Genomic DNA, 26,242 nt, shown 5'->3' on the forward strand with positions numbered 1-26,242 from the left:
CGAAGCCCCGCCCCACCGGACGTGGCGCAATGGAACGAGACGGAGCCTCGTCTGACGCCGCCTCCCAAGAGGAGGGGGTTTGCCTCTGAGCGTCCGAAGCGCGACCAGGTATGCATCTAGGGCACTGGGGTCCTGGTGGCGCGCCAGTGGGCCCCTTCCCTCCACCCCTGTGACTAATCCACCCTCCCTACACGGTTGAATGACAAGTTCAACCTTCCCTAAAACCCCTGGTGACGAGTTCAGCCCTGCGCCCATTCTTCACGCAGGGGCGGGACAGACTTTCAAGACTTGGAGATCCCACGGTTGTGGGTTCGAGACCTTCCTCTGCCAGTTCCCAGCTCCGCTACCCTGAGCAAATGACTTACCCTCCATTTAATTTTCCGTAAGAAATCTCTCTCATGTATAGAGCACTTGTTCTGTATCAGACCCTGACACGATTTCAGGTCATTCTCCAAGACTGAACAATAGGGATGCCAGGGCTCCATTTTACACATGAGGACGGAGGCTCAGAGATCCGCCGGCCTCTACCCTTTGTTTGCAGCTACGGGGCTACCTGATATGATCTCATATATGTGAAGCATGTGGCCCCAGGCCTGGCACTGTCAGTTGTAGCCCAGTGGGATTATTTATTGTCCTAGGTGATTTTGATATATTTTGCCCCTGAGGCTGAGCTGCCAGCCAGCTCCTGAGTCAGCCCTTCACGTCTGAAGGGGGACAGGAGGTGAATTGTCTTGAAATTGAATCAGCTGGGGGAGACACTGGGTACAGGTCCAAGGCTCTAAAATGAGTCACCTCTTCACAGACCAATGAGAAGTCAAAGGCAGGAGCCCACCCAGTACATCATACAGGTTGGGAAGGAGAAGTTCAGAGAGGGATGAGGGCTTTTCTGAGGTTACACAGTACGGGAGTAGAGACAAAGAGGCCTGATTCCCGACAACAGGGGTTGGGACAGCTGGGTTCTGTGGGGGAAGCATCGGCATCCCTACCTCTCCCAGTGGTGGGAAAGATGCCCCAACCAGCTGCTTCTATTCCAGACTGTGAGAAGTGGGTGAGTCAGCCTGTTGTGGGGATAGCAGACTTTCCAAGGCGCGCGCGCGCGCGCACACACACACACACACACACACACACACACACACACGATGGGAGCTGGTTTTCTGGGATGCCAAGGTTCCTGACTCAGCACTGGGAATCTTGGCTGAGTGTGTTCTGGGAAATGTCAGGCCTACAGGAAGCAGAGGGCTCCCAGTCGCACCATCCCGCAAGTGGGCGGGGAGCGGAGAGAGCAGGGTGTGTGAGGGAACAGAGCCTCAGTGTGCAAGTGTGTGTGGGGGGGTATGTACACGAAAGAGTTGAAGGCGTGAGCGGGAAACAGTTGGCAAGCAAGGCAAGGGGTTTATATGCGCAAGGAAGGAGGTTGGGTGCCAGAATGTGGGTGTTTGTGCAAAGTGGAGGGGCTCCATGTGCAAGGGAAATGTTTGCTGGGAAGAATGTGTATTCATAGGAGATGTGTTGAGCCTGCCAAGGGTAAAAATAAGAAGGGGGGTTGGCAAGATAAGCGTGCAGAAGAGAGGCGTCAGGTTTGTAAGGGAGACTTTGCAAGAGTGTAGGGAACAGACGGGTCTGTCGCGTACAAGGCACTTTGAGGTGAGTGGAAGGGCAGACAGGGCACTCTTGCGCTCCCGAGATGCCTCAGCAATCCCCAAAGGTGGGCCCCCGGACGCCCACCCTAATTCCCGACTCCAACGCTCGGGCCTCGCTCCTGGCCCGTTCCCGCGCGCACAGATGGGGAAACTCCATGCCAGTCAGCGAGTTGCTGCCGCGCCATTGGTTGGCTGGCCGAAGGGGGCGGGCATGCTGAGGCTCCCGGAAGCACAGGAGGCCCCCAGCAAGTTGCGGAATCGGAGGCTGACAGCAGTGGGTGCTTAGCAACGGGTGGAGGTGCCCAGTAAGGGGGTGGGGATCGGGCGGGGGGACACCGGAGGAATTGCGGGTGCCTACAAGGCCAACAGAGGGGAAGGCGGTGCATAGCAACGAAGGGGGTTTCAGAGAAGTGGAGAGGTAGCCCCTGAGGAACTGTGGGTGTCTAGAAACGGGGGAGGACCCTAGCAACGGCGAGGGTTGGGAGAGGGGGAAAGTGGGTTTTGGGAGGCGCGCAGGAAGAGCTAAGGGTTCTTAGCAACCAGGGGAGAACCAGCAGAAACTGTGGGAATCTATTAATAGTGGAGGAAGTATTTGGTGGGTGGAAATCAGAAAGGGTGGACACAGAGGAACATGGGGGCCTGGCCAAGAAGCCAGGCAACTCCCACCTGAATAATCCCTCCTCTTCTCCTCCAGGCAATGTGGCTGAAGGTGGGGGGCCTACTTCGGGGGACCGGTGGACAGCTGGGCCAGACTGTTGGTCGGCCTTGTGGGGCCCTGGGGCCTGGGCCCCACCACTGGGTAAGAGGCTGGGGAGCAGGTCCCCAAGGGGAAGAGGCTGAGGGAGACTTCGTGGAGTAAAAGGACAGGAGGGGCCCAGAAGGGCCAGGTGATCCCATGTCCTCCCCTCCTAATCAAAGTATGTCTCTTGCAGGGGCCATGTGGAGGTTCTTGGGCCCAAAAGTTTTACCAGGGTGGGCCTGGGAGAGGCCTGGGTGAGGAGGACATTCGCAGGGCACGGGAGGCCCGTCCCAGGAAGACACCCCGGCTCCAGGTATCATTACCCCCACCCACCCAGCAACACCCCACGAAAACTGCTGGCCCCGTGAACTTGGGGAAGGGTGTGGTGGCAGGGTGGCTGCACTCTGGGCAGGATGTCCACTTTCCCACACTCAGACCTTGTCCCCATTTCCCAGCTGAGTGACCGCTCTCGAGAACGCAAGGTGCCTGCCTCCCGCATCAGCCGCTTGGCCAACTTTGGGGGTAGGTGTGACTTTGGGGGATCTTTGTGTGACCTCGATTAGAAGAGGCAACATTTACAGATTGAAGCAAGGGAGAGGATGAATCAGAGACAGGAAAGGGAGAGAGACAGAGAAAGAGAGACAAAGGCAGGGGCCTGCAAAGCCAAGAGAAATTGAGAGGAATGTAAATGATGATTTCTTTTTTTTTCTGAGACAGAGTCTCATTTTGTCACCCAAGCTGGAGTGCAGTGGCGCAATCACTGCAGCCTCAAACTCCTGGGTTCAAGCAATTATCTCGCCTCAGCCTCCTGAGTAGCTGGGACCACACTTGTGCACCATCACGCCCGGGTACTTTTTTTTTTCTTTGAGACAGTCTCGCTCTGTTGCCCAGGCTGGAGTGCAGTGGCACCATCTTGGCTCACTGCAACCTCTGCCTCCCACATTCAAGCAATTCTCCTGCCACAGCCTCCTGAGTAGCTGGAATTACAGGTGCCTGCCACCATGCCTGGTTATTTGTTTTTTGTTTTTTGTTTTTGAGATGGAGTCTCCCTCTGTCACCCAGGCTGGAGTGCAGTGGCGCCATCTCGGCTCATTGCAACCTCCACCTCCCAGGTTCAAGCCGATTCTCTTGCCTCAGCCTCCTGAGTGGCTGGGATTACAGGCACGCGTCCACCACTCCCCACTAATTTTTGTATTTTTAGTAGAGATGGGGTTTCACCATGTTGGTCAGGCAGTGGTAGAGCTTTGGCACCAGGCTGCCCAGGGATCAGGGGATGACTCTGCTATGTCCTCACTTTGTGATCTGCCTGCCTCGGCCTCCCCAAGTGCTGGGATTACAGGCGTGAGCCACCACGCCCGGCCGCCTGGCTAATTTTTGTACTTTTAGTAGAGATGGGATTTCACCGTGTTGGCCAGGCTGGTCTCGAACTCCTGACCTCAAGTGATCCACCCACCTCAGCCTTCCAAAGTGTTGGGATTACAGGCGTGAGCCACCCTGCCCGGCAAGCCACTGTGCCTGGCCCGGGTAATTAAAAAAAAATTTTTTTTTGTAGAGATTGGGTTTCCTGATGTTGCCCAAGTTGGTCTCAAACTCCTGGTCTCAAGCGATCCTCCTGCCTCGGCCACCCCAAGTGCTGGGGTTCTATACATGAACCACTGCTCCCGGCCATAACAACATTTACTGAGAACCTGTAAGGTGCAGTGCCCCATATACACACATGCTGCACTGAATCAATGAGTGTTTATTTCTATTCTGTAGATGAGGACATTGAGGCTAACAGAGGGGAGGTAACTTGACTTTGGGTTACATAGCCGGGTGTCATGCAGGTCACATGAAATAATTTAGTGGGTTGCAACCAGCATTTAAAAAGAAGAATAGGACAGAAAATATGCGTGCACCTGTAGAGCACGGGAAAGTCTTGTTTCATGAAACATATACCTTGGTCTGCACTGGTTATAATGTAAATGTCTTCTTTACTGCTGATCATGGTTCAAGTTTTTGTTTTTTGAGACAGCCTTGCTCTGTCACCCAGGCTGGAGTGCAGTGGTGCGATCTCAGCTCACTGCAACCTCCACCTCCTGGGTTCAAGCAATTCTCCTGGCGCAGCCTCCCAAGTAGCGGGGGTTACAGGTGCATGCCACCACTCCAAACTTGTTTTTTGTTTTTTTGTTTTTTGTTTTTTTGTATTTTAGTACAGACGGGGTTTCACCATGTTGGCCAGGATGTTCTCGATCTCCTGACCTCGTGATCCGCCCACCTTGGCCTCCCAAAGTGCCAGGATTACAGACATGAGCCACTGCACCTGGCTGCTAATTTCTGTATTTTTAGTAGAGATGGGGTTTCACCATGTTGGTCAGGCTGGTCTCAAACTCTTGATCTCGGGATCCACCTGCCTAAGCCTCCCAAAGTGCTGGGATTATAGGTGTGAGCTACCGCGGCCGGCCTGGTTCAGGTTTTAAAAATATAGATTCACTCGCTTGAACCCAGGAGGTGGACATTGCGGTGAGTCAAGATCGTGCCATTGCACTCCAGTCTGGGCAGCAAGAGTGAAACTCCATCTCAAAAAAATATATATATATATGCATAGATAAATAGATAGATAGATTGATTCACAGTCTGCAGAGGTAGTCGAAGGCACTGGTTAGAGCTTTGGCACCAGGCTGCCCAGGGATCAAGGGATGACTCTGCTATGTCCTTGCTTTGTGACGTGACTCTCGACAAATTATTTCACTTATCTGAACCTCAATTTCCTTTTCTGTAAAATGAAAGTTTTTCTGTAAAATATATTTTATGAAGGTGGAGACCTCATGTAAGGACAAAAATTAGTAAGTGCACAGAAGGCACTGGGAACAGCCTCTGACATGTAGAAAGGACACAGAAAATGCCAGGTATGGTAATTGACAGAGATGGTGACAACAAAAGGAGAGAGACCTGAGATGTCTTTAGGGGCAAGAGGAGAGGTAGCAGAGGAAATCAGAGATGGGCAGATAACATCGAAGGGAGGAAAAGAGAAAAAGAGACCTAGATAGGACAAATGGGGAGAAGGGAAGAGAGGCAGAAATAACTGGCTTGGAAAAGGAGAGGCTGGCCGGGCGCGGTGGCTCAAGCCTGTAATCCCAGCACTTTGGGAGGCCGAGGCGGGCGGATCACGAGGTCAGGAGATCGAGACCATCCTGGCTAACAGGGTGAAACCCCGTCTCTACTAAAAAATACAAAAAACTAGCCGGGCGAGGTGGCGGGCGCCTGTAGTCCCAGCTACTCGGGAGGCTGAGGCAGGAGAATGACCGGAACCCGGGAGGCGGAGCTTGCAGTGAGCTGAGATCCGGCCACTGCGCTCCAGCCTGGGCGACAGAGCGAGACTCCGTCTCAAAAAAAAAAAAAAAAAAAAAAAAAGAAAAGGAGAGGCTAAGCCTGGTAGCCCACACCTGTAATCGCAGCATTTTGGGAGGCCAAGGCAGGAGGATCACATGAGTTCAGGAATTCCAGACTAGCCTGGGCAACATAGTGAGACCACGTCTCAATATAAAATTGGGTGAACGTGGTGGTATGCACGTGTGGTCACAGCTACTCGGGAGGCTGAGGCAAGAGGATCACTTGAGCCCAGGAATTTGAGGCTGCAGTGAGCTATGATGGTGCCCCTGCACTCCAGCCTGGGCGACAGAGTGAGACCCTGTCTTTAAAAAGAAAAAGAGAGATAAGCATAAAGAAGAGGAGGTGTGGACAGAGAAAGAAGAGTCACCAGAAGACAAAGGGACCTGGGACAGTTGTTTTGGGGCCTTCTTTTTTTTGAGATGGAGTTTTGCTCTTGTTGCCCAGGCTGGAGTGCAATGGTGTGATCTCGGCTCACTGCAACCTCCACCTCCCGGGTTCAAGTGATTCTCCTGCCTCAGCCTCCTAAGTAGCTGGGATTATGGGCATGCGCCACTGTGCCCAGCTGATTTTGTATATTTAGTAGAGACAGGGTTTCTCCATGTTGGCCAGGCTGGTCTCGAACTCCCGACCTCAGGTAACCTGTCCGCCTTGGCCTCCCAAAGTGCTGGGATTACAGGCATGAGCCACCGTGCCTGGCCGAGGGGCCTTCTTAACCTTGGCTGCACATTAGAATTATCTGAGGTGCTTTTTAACAAAGCACAAATTCCCACGTCTCAGGCCAATTTAATCAGAATTTCGGGAGTGGAGTCTGGGCATTATATTTACTGGAGCTCCTCTGGTAATTGGAATGTGCAGCCAGGCCTAAGAACTGCTGGGAGGGAGACAGAGACGTGGAAAAAGGGTTAAAGAGGAAGCTGTGCCTTAAAGGGAGCCCCGTGCAGGAAGAAGAGTCAGAGACTGATTTGGAGACAGAGATACAAAGAATTGGGAGACAAGGCCGGGTGCGGTGGCTCAGGCCTGTAATCCCAGCACTTTGGGAGGCCAAGGCGGCAGGATCACCTGAGGTCAGGAGTTCGAGACCAGCCTGGCCAACATGGTGAAACCCCGTCTCTACTAAAAATACCAAAAAATTTAGCCAGGTATGGTGGTGCATGCCTGTAATCCCAGCTAGTAGGGAGGCTGAGGCAGGAGAATCGCTTAAACCTGGGAGGGGAGGTTGCAGTGAGCCAAGATTGTGCAACTGCACTCAAGCCTGGGAGACAGAGCGAGACTCCATCTCTAATAAAAGAAAAAAAAAAAAAGTTGGGAGACAAGCATTCTTGGAGAAAAACCAGGAAAGGAGAGTGGGTTAGGTGCGGGGCAGCCCAGGCAAATGGTCTCTCATGTTTTTCTCTTTCCCTCCAGGACTGGCTGTGGGCTTGGGGCTGGGAGCGCTGGCCGAGATGGCTAAGAAATCCCTGCCAGGAGGTCATCTGCAATCAGGTGAGTGAGCCACACTGCCTGGGTTCAGATCCTGGCTTTGCTGTGTGACGGGGGGCAAGTGACTTCACCCCTCTGAGCTCCAGTTTCCTCATCCGGAAGATGGAAGTGATGATAATTTACCCACCTCTTAGAGTCATTGTGAAGTGCTTTGAACAACCCTAAACCACTATCAGGGCCATGATTAAGAGAAGCATATTAGATTTCTTTTCTTTTCTTTTTTTTTTTTTTTGAGATGGAGTCTCGCTCTGTCGCTCAGGCTGGAGTGCGATGGCACAGTCTCAGCTCACTGCTACCTCCACCTCCTGGGTTCAAGTGATTCTCCTGCCTCAGCCTCCCGAGTAGCTGGGATTATAGGCCCATGCCACCACGCCTGGTTAATTTTTGTATTTTTAGTAGAGACGGTTTCGACATGTTGGCCAGGCTGGTCTCAAACTCCTGACCTCGTGATCCACCTCGGCCTCCCAAAGTGCTGGGATTATCACATGCGCCACTGCGCCTGGCCACATACTAGATTTTCTGAGAAAAAATTTAAGCCATTGGGAGTTCCTAACTCGGAGCAGGAGTGGAAAGCTGAAAATAGAAGTGTCAGCAAGGGTCTGTGTACTTCAGAGATGGAACTAGATGTGTAGCATTTGCGGTTATAAAAAATAAAATAAAAAGCTGAGGGTAGGTGGAGGATCCCTCAACAAGTCAATGTCTTGAACGAGTGGGGGTGGATATTCTAGATTACAAAGAGACGAAAGAGACATTATTTGACAAATGGAGCATCTGAACCATGATTGGATATCATTTTGGAAAATACAGCCGGGGCAAATGGAAAATCTGAATATGGACTGGATGGCAAACTTTAGGGAATCGGTGTTAATTTTCTTACATGTGATTATGGTACTGTGATTGTGTAGGGGAATATCCTTATTCTTAGCAAAGCTTAAGTGCAACTACATGTAAGTGGGTCAGCAAAAAATAATAATAGTAAGTGTGTGGGTACACGCACAGATGAAGCAGAATGGTACCATGTTGAATCGAGGTGGAGGGTGTGCGGGTGTGCAGGTGTTCACGATATCATACATGTGACTTTTCTGTTTGGATTTTTTTGTTTCTCTTTTTTTTTTTTTTTTTGAGACAGGGTCTTGCTGTGTCACCCAGGCTGGAATTCAGTGGTACGATCACGGCTCACTGCAGCCATGACTTCCCTGGGCTCAGGTGATCCTCCCACCTCAGCCTCCTGAGTAGCTGGGATTATAGACACGTGCCACCACGCCTGGCTAATTTTTTGTATTTTTTGTAGAGAGAGGGTTTTGCCGTGTTGCCCAGGCCGGTCTGGAACTCCTAGCCTCAAGTGATCCTCCCTGCTCGGCCTCCCAAAGTGCTGGGATTACAGGCATGAGCCACCACACCCAGCCTGGATATTTTTTTCAAAATAAAAAGTTGAGGGTAGGTGGAGGATTAGGGTTTGGGTAGGACCAGCCTGAGTCTACACCCAACTCTGCCACTTCCATGCTGTGTGACCCAGGGCTAGGTGCTGCACTTCTCTGAGTCTCTTGCTTTCTCACCTTGAAAATTAAAGGATTGATAGTTCTTACTTCCTGGTGTGATTGTGGGCATTCAGACAGAGAATCCACAAAGACACTTAGGATTTTGCCTGGAACAGGGCTAGATGCTGCACCTCTCTGAGTCTCTTGCTTTCTCACCTTGAAAATTAAAGGATTGATAATTCTTACTTCCTGGTGTGATTGTGGGCATTCAGACAGAGAATCCACAAAGATACTTAGGAGTCTGCCTGGAACAGCTCAATAATGACCTCAATAAAATTTTATTTTATTTCAAATTTTAAGAGATAAGAGTCTTGCTGTCACCCAGGCTGGAGTGCAGTGGTGCAATCATGGCTCACTGAAGCTTTGAACTTCTGGGCTCAAGAGGTCCTCTTACCTTGGCCTCCTAAAGTGCTGGGATTATAGCTGTGAGCCCCCACAACTGGCCTTCAAAATTAATAAAAGCCTAAGAATTGCTTTGTTGTGCTGTGCTTGCTTCAGCATCACATATAAATAAAAATTGAAATGAGACAGAGAAGATTAGCATGGCCTCTGTGCAAAGGTGACACACAAGTTCATAAAGTGTTCACATTAAAAAAAGAAAAAACGCTTTGCCAAAGCTGAAATGTAATTTGCATAGAAACCCAGGTACACATACTTGTAAGTGTATGGCTTGGTGCATTTTCAGCAAGTAGATATGTCCGTACCCACAGCAAGAAACCCTAGAACAGCAGCTCTCAAACTGCTTGGACTCAGGATCCCTGCATACCCTTAAAACTGATGAATGGATGAATAAAATGTGATATGCATACGATGGACTGTTATCCAGCCATGAAAAGGAATGAAGGGCTGACACATGCTCCAGTGTATGTGTGAAACACTAAGTGAGGCCGGGCGCGGTGGTTCACGCCTGTAATCCCAGCACTTTGGGAGGCCGAGGCGGTTGGATCACCTAAGGTCAGTAGTTCAAGACCAGCCTGGCCAATATGGCGAAATCCTGACTCTACTAAAATTACAAAAAGTTAGCTGAGTGTGGTGGCGGGCGCCTGTAACCCCAGCTACTTGGGGGACTGAGGCAGGAGAATTGCTTGAACCTGGGAGGCGGAGGTCGCAGTGAACCGAGATCGTGCCATTGTACTCCAGCCTTGGAGACAGAGCGAGACACTGTTTCAAAAAAGAAAAAAGAAGCAACAGTGAAAGCAGCCACACACAGAAAAACCATATATTGAATGATTCCATTAATATGAAATGTACAAAATAGGAAAATCTGTAGGGACATAAAGTAGATTAGTGGTTGTCAAGGCCTGGGGAGATTGGGGAAAATGAGGAGTGACTGCTAATGGGTATAGGGTTTCTTTCTTTTTTTTTTTTTCTTTTTTTGAGACAAGGTCTCACTCTATCACCCAGGCTAGAGTGCAGTGGCGGGATCACGGCTCACTGTAACCTCTACCTCCTGGGTCCAAGTGATCCTCCTGCCTCAGCCTCCTGAGTAGCTGGGACTATAGGCGTGCACCACCATGTCCGGCTGATTTTTGTATTTTTTATAGAGACAGAGTTTTACCACTTTGCCCAGGCTGGTCTCAAACTCATGAGCTCAAGTGATCTTCCCGCTTCAACATCCCAAAGTGCTGGGATTACAGGCATGAGCCACCACACCCAGCCAGGTTCCTTTTTTGGGTGGTGTGACTGTCCTAAAATTGATTCTGGTGATGCTTGCACAACTCTATGAATATACTACTAATCATTGAATTATATAATTTAAATGATAAATTATATAGTATGTGAATTATTTCTCAAACTGTTAAAATTAGAATGAGCCCCCAAAGAGCTTGTTTATGTGGGTTATAGTTATTGATGTTTACCATATTAGAGATTAAAACTGAGAAATTTTTAGGTCAAGTGCAGTGGCTTATGCCTATAATCCCAACACTTTGGGAAGCTGGGGCAGGAGGATCTCTTGAGGTCAGGAATTTGAGACCAGTCTGAGTGACATAGCGAGGCCCCATTTTTACAGAAAGTAAAAATATTAGCCAGGCATGGTGGTGCACACCTATAGTCCCAGCTACTCAAGAGGTTGAGGCAGGAGGATCACCTGGGCCCAGGAGGCTACAATGAGCCATGATTGCACCGCTGCACTCCAGCCTGGGTGATAGCATGAGACACTGTCTCAAAAACACAAAAGAATACAGAGATATTTTTAAAATACAAGAGTACACACGTACACATTCCATCAGCTGTCAGCCTGATGATGTCCTCACATGTCCTGAAGCCTCTGGAGAACTCCAGTGAATGTTCTTAGAGACATGAGAGCAGAAAAGGGAAAATAACATCTTAATGTTATGATGAAAATAGTTTGATCTCTGAGACCCCTCTGAACGGTCTCAGGGACCCTCATGGGCCCCTGGCCCACATTTTGAGAATTGTTGCCCTTCTCATGTCCCTACCTGGTCACTCCCCTCACCAAGGGTGACCTCTGTCTTGGTTTCTGGACCCTGGATTTGTTTGACCTTGTTTTGCTCTTTATATCAGCCTAACTGGGTGATGATTTCACGCACCTGGCTGCTTTCACTCAGCATTACATTTTTGAGACCGCCTGGGCTATTGTATGTAGTGGTAGCTCACCGATTCAATACCGTAATAGTTACTCTTTGACTCTCCTGCAATTTGTTTTAATTTACGTTTATTTCTCTTTCTTTTTTTTTTTTTTGTTCGAGACAGGGTCTTGCTTGGTTGCCCAGGCTGGAGTGCAGTGGTGGCTCACTGCAGCCTCAACCTCCTGGGCTCAAGCAATCCTCCTGCCTCAGCCTCCTGAGTAGCTAGGACTACAGGCACATGCCACCATACACCCAGAGACAGGGTCTTGCTTTGTTGTCCAGGCTGGTCTGGAACTCCTGGACTCAAGCTATCCTCCTGCGTTGGCCTTCCAAAGTGTTGGGATTACAGGCGTGAGCCAACAAGCCTGGCCTCTGTATTTCATTTTAGCCATTCCTGTTGGTGTGCAGATGATATATATATATTTTTTTTTTAATAGAAAAAGGATGTCATTGTTGCCCAGGCTGGTCTCAAACTCCTGCATTCATCCTGCCTTGGTCTCCCAATGTGCTGGGACTACAGGCGTGGGCCACAGTGATGATATTTGTGGTTGTAATTCTAATGGTTGTTCTCTCCCCAGAGGGTGGTTCTGGGCCGGACTCCAGCCCCTTCCTGTCGGAGGCCAATGCCGAGCGGATCGTGCAGACCTTATGTACAGTTCGAGGGGCTGCCCTCAAGGTTGGCCAGATGCTCAGCATCCAGGGTACAGCATGATCCTCGACCCCGACCCCTGACCTCACTTCCACCCCAGCCCTACCCACCGACAGGCCCCAACTTCAGATACTCACATGGGGGTCCCTCCTCACCTCTTCGCTTACTGCCCTCCTTGTTCCACTGTCTCCCAAGACAACAGCTTCATCAGCCCTCAGCTGCAGCGCATCTTCGAGCGGGTCCGCCAGAGCGCCGACTTCATGCCCCGCTGGCAGATGCTGGTGAGTGCCTGGTGGGGGAGGGCGGTGAGGGAGGCAGGCTCCATCTCCTCCGACCTGCCTGACTCTCCTGGCTTCACTGCCTCACTCCCTCCCTCTGAGCCTCACTTTCTCCAACTGTAAAATGGGGATAACCAAAGTACACACCTCCTAGCATTGCTGTGGTGATTAAAGGAGAGAACAGCAGCCTGACCTCTCGTCATCAGTTCCCTTCCCTGGGAAATGGTGATAGTGACAACCACACCCACATCATAGGGTCACATAAATCAGTTTACACAGAGCGCTGAGAATGGCGCGATTCACCATGAGTGACATGCAGGTGTTAGCTGTGATTATTACTGTTTTTTTAATTAAAGGAGATTGTGTCTGTAAATAGGTTGGCACAGTGCCTGGCACCGAGTAAGTGCCCAGGACATGAGCTGTTCTAATAACTGGGTAAGGCATGGAATCCAGGATTCTGCCACCCACCTGCCCTCCCATCCCTGTTCTGCTTACTCACCATGTGGCCCCAGGCAGGTACTGACTCTCTCTGGGCCACTTTGAATAGGATCTGGCCCACAGGAAGCCCACTGTGAATTTTAGCTCTTCTTGATCACATTAACTGTGAGTTAATAATACCACATAAGAGCATAATAAAGAATGGTTGACCACGTGTGATGGCTCATGCCTGTAATCCCAGCACTTTGGGAGGCTGAGGTTGGAGGATCGCTTGAGCTCAGGACTTCCAGACCACCCTGGGCAACATAGTGAGACCTTGTCTCTACTAAATATAATAACACTAATAATTAACTGGGCACAGTGGCACGTATCTGTAGTCCCAGCTACTCAGGAGGCAGGAAGATGACTTGAGCTGGGGAGGTTGATGCTGCAGTGAGCCGTGAGGGTGCCACTGCGCTCCAGCCTGGGCTACAGAGCGAGACCCTGTCTCAAAAAAAAAAAAAAAAAAAACGGATTGTTACGAGTCTTAACTATAAATAATAGCAATCCCCACAACAGCCCAGGGAGTCCAGGTTCAGGGGACACAGGCTGGGCTGAGCCTCACAGTCTGCCAGCGCGGGCCTAGTCGCTTGCACAAGGAAATTCTCTCTGAGCCTCAGTTTCCTCATCTGTAAAGGGGGTGGCAGCTAAGAGCTTAGCCCAGGGCCCTGCGTGTGGTGAGTGCTGGGGTTATCAACACGTAAAGCACTCAGCCTGGGGAATGAACTCTGCCGCAATGATGACGGCTGTGACCACTCCCTGCAGAGAGTTCTTGAAGAGGAGCTTGGCAGGGACTGGCAGGCCAAGGTGGCCTTCTTGGAGGAGGTGCCCTTTGCTGCTGCCTCAATTGGGCAGGTGCACCAGGGCCTGCTGAAGGACGGGACGGAGGTGGCCGTGAAGATCCAGGTGAGAGGGGAGGCCGGGCAGGGTCGAGGCGGGCACCCTGCTAGCCCAGAGGTGTGACTTCCACCTTCCCTCCCTCCCCTCTCCCTTTACAGTACCCCGGCGTAGCCCAGAGCATTCAGAGCGATGTCCAGAACCTTCTGGCGGTACTCAAGATGAGCACAGCCCTGCCCGCGGGTGAGGCGCCCACTCACTCCTCTGCTGACCTCCGGAAGGGGCTATGCCCACAGAGAGCAAGCAGGAGGGGGAGCCCAGAGGAGAGCACAGGCAGGGTGTGCTGGTGCCGTGAGTGGGAGTGTGAGAGACAGAAAGGACACCAAGGCAGGGAGAGCCCAGGGAGCATGAGCAGGTGTGAGAAAAGCCTCACGGATTTTAACAGAGCCCTAGAGAGACGGGAGCCCAGGGCCAAGATCCAGCAGCAGACTCGCAGAGGGTGTGCATGCAGCGAGCGGGGTTGTAGGTGCGGCAGAGCAGAAAAGGACAGTCCTGGGGATGGCACATGAGGAGGCGCCTGAAGAAAGGAGGGCGGGTTGTGTTTGTGTAAGAGATGGAGAGGGACAGGGAAAGCCAGGCCCAGAAGCAAGATTCAAAGGCAGTGAGCAACGTGAGAGTGAGTATGAAGAGGAGACAGAATAGGGGCGAGCGGGTGAGCGTGACTCTGAAAGAGCTGCCAGGGACTGCGGTGCAGGCACACGCAAGAGACAGAGCCCAGGAAAGGCTTCAGAAGACCCCGGGAACCCCGCAGTGCTGTGAAGGACGAGGGAAATGTGTAGACAGATGATACGATGCAGGTCAGAGGCCTGGAGCAGGAGCTGCAGGGGACAGCGGGGGAGACAGGAGAGGGACAGATGCAGGTCAGAGGCCTGGAGCAGGAGCTGCGCGGGAGACAGGAGAGGGACAGATGTGGGTTACAGGCCTGGAGCAGGAGCTGCAAGGGACAGTGCGGGAGGCAGAAGAGGGAGGGTTGGCAGGAGAAGGCATCCACCAATGGGCGCGCCCCGGGCCCTTCCCCGGCTGACACGCCTCCCCCACAGGCCTATTTGCCGAGCAGAGCCTGCAGGCCTTGCAGCAGGAGCTGGCTTGGGAGTGTGACTACCGTCGTGAGGCAGCTTGTGCCCAGAATTTCAGGTGAGCTGAGTCCCCTGGGCTTCCCTCCTTCCTTCCCTCCCAGGCTAGTTGGGAAGTAGCTGCCCCCTCAGCTTCTGGCAGCTGGAGCTGTGGGGTGGGGCAAACTCTCTCTTTCAATCATTGGTCATCCATCCGTCCACTCATCCATCACTTCGCTTACTCCCTTTGTCCTCTGTGAGCTTGGGCAGGTCACTTCCCAAGCGGCAGTCTTCTTCTCTGTGAGATGGGCCACGTACCCACTGTGGTCCGACACAGGCACTTAATTACGCGATGACACACTCTTACCTCCGCTGGACTGACGGAGACCAAGGAGCCCATAGCACTGGGAGGTGGAGAGAGTGGGCTCCACAGCATCCCTTTTGCACCACGGGTTGGGGGAGAAGGTGGTAGAAGCATTTTGAGAATAGGTCGGCATCATCACATAAGCCCTTATATTCACGAACTCTGCAAGCCAACGATTGCCCTCCCTGCTGAACACTCTAGGGACCCTTATGCCAGTATACACCATCAGACTATTCTAGAATGCTCACAGCAGCTCTGTCTGCAACAGCCCCAAACTGGAAACAACCCATATCCATCAAGTTTATCCAGCAGGGTGGACAAATAAACAATGCTGTATTCATCTGTGGAATATTTCATAGCAGTGAAAATGTAGGAACCATGGCTATGTGGAATAATGTGGTTATATCTTGGAGACATCCTGATGTGTAGCAATTAATGGCACCTCAGTGGGATCCTCCACAGTGTGGCTCACACATTTATTGACAGCCTAAAACGTGCCAAGCTCTGTAGACAGAGTGAAAGATCAGTAGAAGGCAGTGGTTAGAAGCACATACTCTAGACTCAGATGCGGAATGAAATCCTGGGTCAGCCCTTACTGGGTTGCATGGCCTGCATCCATACAATCTGTACAGTACAGTAGTCTCCAGAGAGCATCCACTCACTGTGGAGTGGGGATGAAAGGGGAGTGTGCCAATTAAATGCCCAGCATGGCTCTGGTTCATGAGGAGCAGTTCAGAGATTTTTATCAACAAGGACAAAAACACAAACCCCAAAGGAGGAGTTTGAGGAGGAGAGTGTGAAGTGGGGTGATGGGCCAGAGACCCCCCATCCCCACAGGATTACCCGGTGCCCTTAGGGTAAAACCCCACACCACCCTCCTGTTCCCCCTCACTTTCCTCCAGCCATCCCATGGGTCGTCAACCAGAGGCCTCGCTCATATTCTCTGCCTCCCAAATCTTACATGGACATACTTATTTTATTTCTTTTGAGACAGAGTCTCGCTCTGTTTTCCAGGAATATAGTGGTGAGATCACGGCTCACTCCAGCCTCGACCTTCCAGGCTCAAGTGATTCTCCCGCCTCAGCCTCCTGAGTAGCTGGGACCACAGGTGCAGGCCACCATGCCCAGCTGATTTTTGTAGTTTTTCGTAAAGACGTGGTTTCACCATGTTGCCCAGGCTGATCTTGAATCCTGGGCTCAAGCGATTTTCCCACCTCAGTGTCTGAAACTGCTGGGATTACAGGTGTAAGCCACCGCACCCAGCTAACACACTTACCTCAATCTATAATCCGTCTGTTTGTGAGAATGTGGTCTCAGGGTTGGGGGCCAGGTCCAGGGACTGGTTCATTCACTGCTCTGTCCCCAGCATCATTTAGCACAGGGATGGACACAGAGGATTCTTTCCTGTTATTTACCTGTGTTCAGAGTAGTGATTGCAAGGAGTGACCCATGGGTATCACTGTAGACTTCACAGATTTTGATACCAGTGACTACTATGGGGATGAATGAATTAATAAATTAATGAAAAAAGTAATGCAAAGGCTGAAATACACCTGAACTCATCCTTCTGGGGCAACCAGAAGTCATAGAAGGGTTTCAGGTAGGGAAGTGGTAACTGGGTTTCCAACAGCACCCAGTTTAGGGACAGGTGCAGAGTAGGCACCTTGGAGATACTTGTTAAATCTCAGTCCAGCCAGGTGTTGGTCATCACCCAGGGCAGACAGTGGCAAGAGATGGGCAGGAGGGAGGGCATGGCCCCTACTGTTCATGGAGGACTTCTGAGAGCACAAGGAGGAGGCCTCAAGCTGGGTCACAAGCCTGAAGCACGAAGTTCCCTTCCTCCCTTCCCTCCTGCCCCAGGCAGCTGCTGGCAAATGACCCCTTCTTCCGGGTGCCAGCTGTGGTTAAGGAGTTGTGCACGACACGGGTACTGGGCATGGAGCTGGCCGGAGGAGTCCCCCTGGACCAGTGCCAGGGCCTGAGCCAGGACCTGCGGAACCAGGTATGCCATCTGGTAGCACAGTGGGAAGGGCATGGCCCCAGGGCGGGTGGGCCAGGCTCATGGTCCCTCTCCAGGCCAGCGAGGGTGCCACAGGGGAGATCACACTAAGATGCCTGCTACTCCTCCCCACCCCAGATTTGCTTCCAGCTCCTGACGCTGTGTCTGCGGGAGCTGTTTGAGTTCCGATTCATGCAGACGGACCCCAACTGGGCCAACTTCCTGTATGACGCCTCCAGCCACCAGGTTGGTTCCTAGTGATGTGTGTCAGGGTACATTTGCTGTTGTAACGACTATTCCTTGATATTTCGGTAGCTCAACACAATAGCAGTTGATTACCCCCACAACAGGCAGGGGTGGCCCTTTTCCAAGTGGTGATTCAGGGACCTGGCTCCTTCCCTTTTGTGGTTTTGCCATCCCTAGAGCCTCGCAATGCTCTGCTTCCCAAGGAGAGGGTAAGAGAGATTGAGAGGGTAGCCCCCTGCCTAACTGCTTTGGCCAGAAGTAGAAAAAGTAATGCCGAGGCTAAATACACTAAGCTCATCCTAGGGCAATGGACATACCACTTCCGTTGCCATTCCATCAGTGAGAGCTAGACACATGGCCTGCCTAGGTGCAAGGCATGCTAGAAAATGGAGTCCCTGGCTAGGCAGTGGTTCCCGGTGGCAATGTGACAGCACAGAGGGGAGGTACAGCTTTTGGAAGGCAGTTAGCCATCACTACCACACTCGTCATCCGTACAGAACACGCCATCACCTGCCCCTGCCTCTTGATAGCAATAAAAAGACATCCCTGACCCTTGCCTTCTCAGAGTGCCCAGTCCAGTGCGGGGGGCCTGGCACCACACAGTGATGACCTAGAGTGGTTCGTACCAACCACAATGAGGAGCACAGGCCAGATGGGTCAGGACCTGGATGGGGGAGGCACAGGCAGAGGGGTGGGGGCTGGAGTTGGGGGAGGCACAGCAAGCTATGGGATCCCAGGGAACGTGCCTGACTCACTGTGGGCTGAGCAGGGATTAAGGGAGGCTTCTTAAAGCAAGTGCCATGAAAGCTGGGACCACTGGGAGGCTGAGGTGGGAGGAATGCTTGAGCCCAGGAGGTCGAGGCTGCAGTGAGCCAAGATCGTGCCACTGCACTCCAACCTGGGTGACAGAGCGAGACTGTCTCACAAAAAAAAAAAAAAAAAAAAAAAAAAGTGAGCATGGTGGCTCATGCCTGTAATTCCAGCACTTTGGAAGGCTGAGGCAGGAGGATCCCTTGAGGCCAGGAATTTAAAACCAGCCTGGGCAACAAAGGGAGACCCCCGACTCTATTTAAGAAAAAAAAAAGCTGAGACGGGACAGGGGAGAAGGAGACAACCATCCAGAGAGCAGAGTGTTCCCAGCAGAGGGCAGGGGGCGTTCAAAGACCTGGAGGGAAGGTTTGGACCTGCAGACTTGAGTGTTGGTGGATACATCATTACCTTTATCAGGGGTTGCCAACTGGTTTTCCAAAGTGGTCTATCTCCATTTTGTCCCCAGAGGGGTCTTTCTAAAGCACAAATCTGGTCAAGATATCCCTCCCACAGCTTCACAGCCCCCTCAGAATCAAGTCTGAACCCTTTGCCGAGCATCTTGTGGCTCCACTGGGTCTCCTGCCCCAGGCCTTTGCCCCTTCTTTCTCCACAATGTGCATACACCGTGTCCCAACTCCAAGTGATAGGAGTCCTGACATCAATTTATTGGTTTTCAACAGCACTTTTTTTTTTTTTTGGGACAGAGTTTGTCTCTTGTTGCCCAGGCTGGAGTGCAATGGTGCAACCTCCGCCTCCCAGGTTCAAGCGATTCTCCCACCTCAGCCTCCCAAGTAGCTGGGATTACAGGTGCCTGCCACCACGCCTAGCTAATTTTTTGTATTTCTAGTAGAGATGAGGTTTCACCATCTTGGCCATGCTAGTCTTGAACTCCTGACCTCATGATCCACCAGCACTTTTTTTTTTAATGAAATAGATGATGTCAGTATGTCACAGATGGGAGGGATCCATATTATTTTGGGACACTTTTTTTTGAGACGAAGTCTCGCTCTTGTCACCCAGGCTGGAGTGCAATGGTGCAATCTCGGCTCACTGCAACCTCCGCCTCCCAGGTTCAAGCAATTCTCCTGCCTCAGCCTCCCAAGTAGCTGGGATTACAGGCACGTGCCTCCATGCCTGGCTAATTTTTGTATTTTTAGTAGAGACAGGGTTTCACCATGTTGGTGAGGCTGGTCTTGAACTCCTGACCTTAGGTGATCTGCCTGCCTTGGACTCCTAAAGTGCTGGGATTACAGGCGTGAGCCACTGTGCCTGGCCTTGGGACACTTTTGTTTGACATTTATTTGTGCATTTGCATGAACGCCCAGTAGAAACTATAGATATATAAACACACATATATATATACATACATATACTCATATATATATATATAAAATTATATTTATTTATTTATTTTGAGATAGAGTTTTGCTCTTGTTGCCAATGGAGCCTGAAGTGCAATGGCATGATCTCAACTCACTGCAACCTCCACCTCCCAGCTTCAAGCAATTCTCCCGCCTCAGCCTCCCAACTAGCTGGGACTACAGGTGTGCGCCACCACACCCGGCTAATTTTGTATTTTTAGTAGAGGTGGGGTTTCACCATGTTGGCCTGGGTGATCTTGAACTCCTGACCTCACGTGATCCGCCCCCCTTGGCCTCCCAAAGTGCTGGGATTACAGGTGTGAGCCACTACACCTAGCCACCAGTAGAAACAGTTTCTCACTGTGGGTTGTGGTCAAGTTGTTCAAACCCTACTGCCCTAGAAACATTCTTACATGTGTTCATTGAGCACAAAAATTAGAAACAGGCCAGGTGAGATGACTCACTAATGTAATCTCTGCACTTTGGGAGGCTGAGGTGGGAGGATCACTGGAGCCCAGTAGTTTGAGACCAGTCTGGGCAACATAGTGAAACCCTATCTCTACAAAAAATTTTGCAAACTTAGCCAGGTGTGGTCGGGTGCACCTGTGGTCCCAGCTACCCAGTAGGCTGAGGTGGGAGGATCACTTGAGTGTGACAGTTTGAGGCTGTAGTGAGCCATGGTTGTGCCACTGCATTCCAGCCTGGACAACAGATCAAGACCATGTCTCAAAAAAAAAAAAAAAAAATCAGAAACAGAGTGTATAACTAATAAACATATTTAAAAAGAAGGAAAAAAGGCCGGGTGCGGTGGCTCAAGCCTGTAATCCCAGCACTTTGGGAGGCGGAGACGGGTGGATCACGAGGTCAGGAGATCGAGACCATCCTGGCTAACACGGTGAAACCCCGTCTCTACTAAAAAATACAAAAAACTAGCCGGGCGAGGTGGCGGGTGCCTGTAGTCCCAGCTACTCGGGAGGCTGAGGCAGGAGAATGGCGTGAACCCGGGAGGCGGAGCTTGCAGTGAGCCGAGATCTGGCCACTGCACTCCAGCCTGGGCGACAGAGCAAGACTCCATCTCAAAAAAAAAAAAAAAAAAAAAAAAGAAGGAAAAAAAAATCAGAAACAGCCACAGTATTCCTCAGCCAGATAAATGCACTATGATAGATTCACACAACGAAGTCCTTACACAGCAATGTGAAATGAGTGACTGAGCTGGAGCAACACATGGCAACAAAGATAAATCGCAAAATCATGCTGGGCAAAAAGCGCAAGTTGCAGGAGAACAATAGTAAATACCACTTTAGTGAAGTTTGAAAATATGCACACCATTACTGTAGATTGTTCACGGCTGTACACATACACAGAAAATACAGAAATGCATAAATGAGAATTTCAGGAAATAATTTAATAATGATTGCAGGAAAGTGGTAGCCCTGGGGACCTAGGGAAGGTGTGATCAGTGGAGGTGTGATTGGGGGAGGTGTGATCAGGGGAGGTGTGATCAGGGGAGGTGTGATGGGGGAGGTGTGGTCGGAGGAGGTGTGATTGGGGGAGGTGTGATCGGGGGAGGTGTGATTGGGGGAGGTGTGGTCAGAGGATGTGTGATTGGGGGAGGTGTGATTGGGGGAGGTGTGATCGGGGGAGGTGTGATTGGGGGAGGTGTGATGGGGGGAGGTGTGATGGGGGAGGTGTGGTCAGAGGAGGTGTGATCGGGGGAGGTGTGATCGGGGGAGGTGTGATCGGGGGAGGTGTGATCGGGGGAGGTGTGATGGGGGGAGGTGTGATCGGGGGAGGTGTGATCAGAGGAGGTGTGATCGGGGGAGGTGTGATCGGGGGAGGTGTGATCAGGGGAGGTGTGATGAGGGCAGGATACACAGGAGGCTCCACATGGATGGGAAGTATTTTTTTTTTTGAGACGGGGTCTCACTCTGTTGCCCAGGCTGGAATGCAGTGGTGCAATCCAGGCTCACTGCAACCTCCACCTCCCAGGTTCAAGTGATTCTCCTGCCGCAGCCTCTCGAGTAGCTGGGATTACAGGCACGCACCACCACACCCGGCTAATTTCTGTATTTTTAGTAGAGACAGGGTTTCACCATGTTAGCCAGGCTGGTCTTGAATCTCCTGACTTCATGATCCACCCACCTCGGCCTCCCAAAATGCTGGGATTATAGGCGTGAGCCACCACGCCCAGACGGATGGGGAGAATTTTATATTTTAGGCTGGGTGCTGGGTGGTGGGATTTGTGGGTATTCATTTTACTTTTCTGTATATTTTATTACACTCTCGATTTTTTTTCTGGGTCTAAAATTTGTTATTGCATAAACAATTAGAACTAAAAAAATAAAAGCCTTCAGCTACCTTCTGGGGGTGGGTTGGAAATGTGGAGATGAGGCCAGGAGCCCAGTCAGGCAGCCAGGCAGGGACTCTGGCAGGAGCGGGCAAGGTCATGGGGAGGAAGACAGATCCTGGCTGCCCCAATAGACGGTGGGCGTGTGACTGGGATCCCAGCATTCCTTTCACCATTCCTTGCTTCCAGGTGACCCTGCTGGACTTTGGTGCAAGCCGGGAGTTTGAGACAGAGTTCACAGACCATTACATCGAGGTGAGTCTCCCCCAGACCCCAGAGCCTCTGAAAGGCTGAGGCTCAGGCCATATACTGAGGCAGAGGAGTAAGAAGGAGAAATGCAGTTTCTGGAATTAAGAAATAACAAATAATAGTAATACTTGTAGCAACTAGCACACACCACGCACTTAATATGTCAGGCTCCATCTTTAGTGCTTACGTATAGTAACCGATTTAAACCACACAGCAACACAATGCGGTAAGGACCATTTTTAGGCCCATTTTACAGATGAAGTAACTAGGTCCTAGAGAGATTAAGTCACCTCCCCAAGATCACAGCAGACTTGGGATTCAAATTCAGGTAGTCCAGGTCCAGAGTCCAAGCTTCCAACCACTGCCCAGCTCCCTCCTAAGAGGAAGGCCCACAGTGACCATCTTGTCACCTCTCCAGACCCCACGCTGTCCAGGGCCCTGGTGTCCAGCCCAGGTGTGTGTCCCTGGGGGCAACTGTCTACAGGAGGTGCTTCCTCACGTACTTTGCTTGTCTCTCCCACCCACTGGGGTCAGTTTGTCTTGGAGGCTGCAGAGAACACCATTTCCTTAATTGTTGAGATTAGACATTTGCCCTGGGTCCTCTAATCATGTAGCCATCAATCTAAACGTTTTCTTTTCTTTTCTTTTCTTTTTTTAATTGAGACAGAGTCTTGCTCTGTCACGCAGGCTGGAGTACAGTGGTGCGATCTTGGCTCACCACAACCTCCACCTCCTGTGTTCAAGCAATTCTCCTGCCTCAGCTTCTCAAGTAGCTGCGATTACAGGCGCATGCCACCATGCCCGGCTAATTTTTGTATTTTTAGTAGAGATGGGGTTTCACCGTGTTGCCCAGGCTGGTCTCGAACTCCTGACCTCAGGTGATCCTCCTGCCTTGGCCTCCCACAGTGCTGGGATTACAGGCATGAGCCCCCCTGCCCAGCCAATCTAAATGTTTTCTGACCCCTCTCTGTGCCCAGCTGTATTCTAGACAAAGCTGGACACACAGCAGTGACCTGGGCCCAGCCTAGGCCCCTCCTCACAGAACTCATAGTCCAGTGAGGGGACAGTGAGGACCCAGCATGGATAAGGCTGGGATGGGGGAAGCACAGGGGACTGTGAACCCAGAGGAGGAGCCTGACCCAGCCTGGGGAGCCAGGGAGGGCTTCCTGGAGGAGGGATTGTCAGCGTCGAGACCTGAGGGATGAGGGGAGCCAATTGGGAAAAGGCTCAGAGGGTATTCCACGTAGACAACATGTGCCAAGGCCAGGCGGTAAGGGATATTCCCATTAGAGCAGCACTTCTCAGACTTGGATGTGCATGTGAAGCCTGGCGATCCCGTGCAGGTGAAGATTCTGGTCTGGAGGTGGGTGTAAGATGCTGTGTTCTGACACGCGCCCACGTGATGCCAAGGCTACCCGTATGGGGACCACACTTGTAGTAGTAAGGCCCTAGAGGACCCAAAGGAAGCTCCCATTCTCACTGGGAGGGCAAGTGGGGGAGCAGCACAGGAGCCAGTGACGAGGCTGCAGCAAATCACTGTGGGTTTTGGAGGCCGCGCTCTGCAGCTCGTACTGTATCCAGGTGCCCTGCAGAGCCGTGGAAAAAGATTTGAGCAGGGAAAGGATGCAGTTAGAATTTGAAAACTCCCTCTGAATAAGAAGTGGTCTCTAAACCTGGGGGCTGGGAGCCCGGGGCAGCTGTGGAGAGGGGCAGAGGGGTGGCTGGGAGATGTCCAGCTGGTAATCCATGGGAGCAGACAGGCTGGAAGTCAGCGATGGAGGTGTCCAGGGATTTGGCCTGGGGACTGGGGGGGCCACCTCTGAGATGGGAACAGGAAGAGGAGGTGATAACCCCTTACACACGGGCCCGTTGGGGCCCTCTCCGCAGGCCACTGAGGCACAAAGCCAAGGCCCTTCGGGTAGCTGGGACATTTTGCTCCCCACTGACACCCTCCCCTTCTACCCAGGCCTTCAGCCTTTGCCAGTTTATAAAAGCCCCATCACACCAGCTTCTGAGGACCACAGGCCTGACAGATGGCCAGACAGGCTCGGGCAGGGGGAACAGAGAGAGAATGGAATTAATCCCGAACCCCTCTCCTTACAAAAACGGGCAACCCAGTGGTGAGGGGTGTGACCCAGGTTCCAGTCCCTACTCCAGGTCTGCTTCCCCTTCTGTGAAATTGGGACCCCCGTGCCTACCTCTTAATAATGGTAGATTATAATATTTTCGGTGCTTCCTGCATGAGACACAGCGCCAGGCATGCCACAGGCATCACCTTCTTTATCCTCCCAACAGCCCCATGAGGAAGACACTTTTAGCATCCCCACTTCACAGATGAGAAAGTGGAGGCCCAACAGGCCGGCAGGTGGCAGAGCTGGGATGGAGCCCTAGCCAGCTGGCCCCAGCTGGGTGTCTGTCTATGCCCACAACTCCTGCCCTGTGTGTATGAGCTTATGGCTGGAGAGCTGCTCTGCTCCACACACTCATTTGCTAAAGCAAGGTTCACCCAGGGCCTCCTGAGCACCAGACCCTGTGCCCCATGCAACTACACCCAACTGGGATCCTTGCTCTCACAGGGCTTAAAGTCCAGTGCGGGAGACAGAGAGGTGGCCCCTGGCAACTTTGGATGCACTTCTGGGTCACGCTCACACCCGTCCAGTTGAGTGTTTGGACCCACCAGCAGCCCTGACACTTGTTCCTTGCACTGTTTCACTGTGGCAGTTCCCGGGCAGGCCCCACATTGCCAGCTAGGCGGGCAGGATCCCTGCCCACCTCCACTCCAGGCTCTGGAACAGTCTTTAAGGGAGTCACAGACCGGCAGAGTGGGGAGCAGGAAGCTTCCAGGTGAGGGAGGGCCCAGGCAGATGAGAATGGAGGTGGGTACACGGGAAGCCCAGGCTTCCAGCTCGTCTTCTTCAGAGCCCCCTTGAGCCCCGGCCTTTGTCCCTCTAACTCCCACCCGTCTCCCCAGGTGGTGAAGGCTGCAGCTGACGGAGACAGAGACCGTGTCCTACAGAAGTCCAGGGACCTCAAATTCCTCACAGGCTTTGAAACCAAGGTGGGGAGACACTGCAGGAGAAAGAGTCGGGTGTCTATTGGTGGGGTACAGTGGGGGGCTGCTTATCTCCACTGAGGAACTCGAGTGGGGTATGGGGCATGTCTATACCTGGGGACTGGGGGCTTTAGGAGGGACTTGTCTCTACTAGGGAGAATAGAGGCTCTCTGTCTATACCCAGGCAGTGGGGGACTCTAGGATGGATGCTTATTCATGCTGGGGGCTTTGGGGAGGAGTGGGAGGAGTGGGGGGAGGCGGCTGCCTGACTCCTCAGGAACCCTAGGAACATAGGCACTGTGGATCTGTTCAGGAGGGGCAGGGGCCGCTTCTCTATTGTAGAGAGAGTAGAGGGCGACTTGTCTGTTGGAGGCTCTGCGGGGAAGCGAGGGGTGCTTACTCGGGGAATAGGGAGCTGCTTGTCTAATCCAAGTTCTAGAAGGAGCGGAAGCTGCTCACTCTTGGGGGAGTCCGGGCTTGTGTTGATGGTGGAGACTGGAGGGAGTGGAGGCTACACGTTGCTTCTGGGTTATGCCGAGAGCTCTATGTCCACACTGGCTGCCTTTGCTGTCCCCCCCGCCACCCCACTCCCAGGCATTCTCCGACGCCCATGTGGAAGCAGTGATGATCCTGGGGGAGCCCTTCGCCACCCAGGGCCCTTATGACTTTGGGTCAGGGGAAACTGCCCGCCGCATCCAGGACCTCATCCCGGTGCTGCTGCGGCACCGGCTGCGCCCCCCACCCGAGGAGACCTATGCCCTGCACCGCAAGCTGGCAGGGGCTTTCCTGGCCTGTGCCCACCTCCAAGCCCACATCGCCTGCAGGGACCTCTTCCAGGACACCTACCACCGCTACTGGGCCAGTCGCCAGCCAGATGCAGCCACTGCCGGCAGCCTCCCCACCAAAGGAGACTCCTGGGCGGATCCCTCATGACAGCCTCCATGGGGGATTCAGTCCCCAAAGCAGGCCATACCCTGCTGTAGTGCCTCTTAGCCCTTCCCCATCTGCCCTGGGTCAGGGGAGCCCCCTGGGCTGCCCAGTCTTGCCTAGCTCTCCTCCTTGGCCCGGGAGCTCAGGATCCCTGGGGCTGGGGAACTCCCAA

The 26,242-nt window shown here is 52.2% G+C and overlaps 1 protein-coding gene and 1 non-coding gene across 7 annotated transcripts; both read left to right on the top strand.

Moving 5' to 3' along the window:
* Positions 1-4: 4 nt before the first annotated feature.
* Positions 5-26,082, top strand: COQ8B (coenzyme Q8B). Of its 6 annotated transcripts, none has more exons than XM_037991711.2 (15): positions 5-108; positions 2,335-2,439; positions 2,573-2,692; positions 2,835-2,901; positions 7,156-7,233; positions 11,938-12,060; positions 12,204-12,289; positions 13,529-13,669; positions 13,762-13,843; positions 14,701-14,794; positions 16,937-17,078; positions 17,214-17,321; positions 22,029-22,094; positions 25,060-25,146; positions 25,735-26,082. In XM_037991711.2, the coding sequence occupies exons 2-15, from the start codon at positions 2,338-2,340 to the stop codon at positions 26,071-26,073; spliced, it is 1,635 nt and encodes a 544-aa protein (XP_037847639.2). In that variant the 5' UTR covers positions 5-108; positions 2,335-2,337; the 3' UTR covers positions 26,074-26,082. The 6 variants fall into 6 exon arrangements, with proteins under 6 accessions (XP_037847639.2, XP_037847641.2, XP_037847643.2 ...); XM_037991713.2 differs by lacking the exon at positions 5-108 and adding an exon at positions 845-1,048; XM_037991715.2 differs by lacking the exon at positions 5-108 and adding an exon at positions 1,837-1,938.
* On the top strand, positions 9,254-9,362 carry LOC119621807 (U6 spliceosomal RNA). Its single transcript, XR_005238410.1, has one exon. It is a non-coding gene; the product is annotated as a U6 spliceosomal RNA (small nuclear RNA).
* Positions 26,083-26,242: the final 160 nt, after the last annotated feature.

This window comes from Chlorocebus sabaeus, chromosome 6, assembly GCF_047675955.1.
Source record: "Chlorocebus sabaeus isolate Y175 chromosome 6, mChlSab1.0.hap1, whole genome shotgun sequence".
NCBI classification, from domain to species: Eukaryota; Metazoa; Chordata; class Mammalia; order Primates; family Cercopithecidae; genus Chlorocebus; species Chlorocebus sabaeus.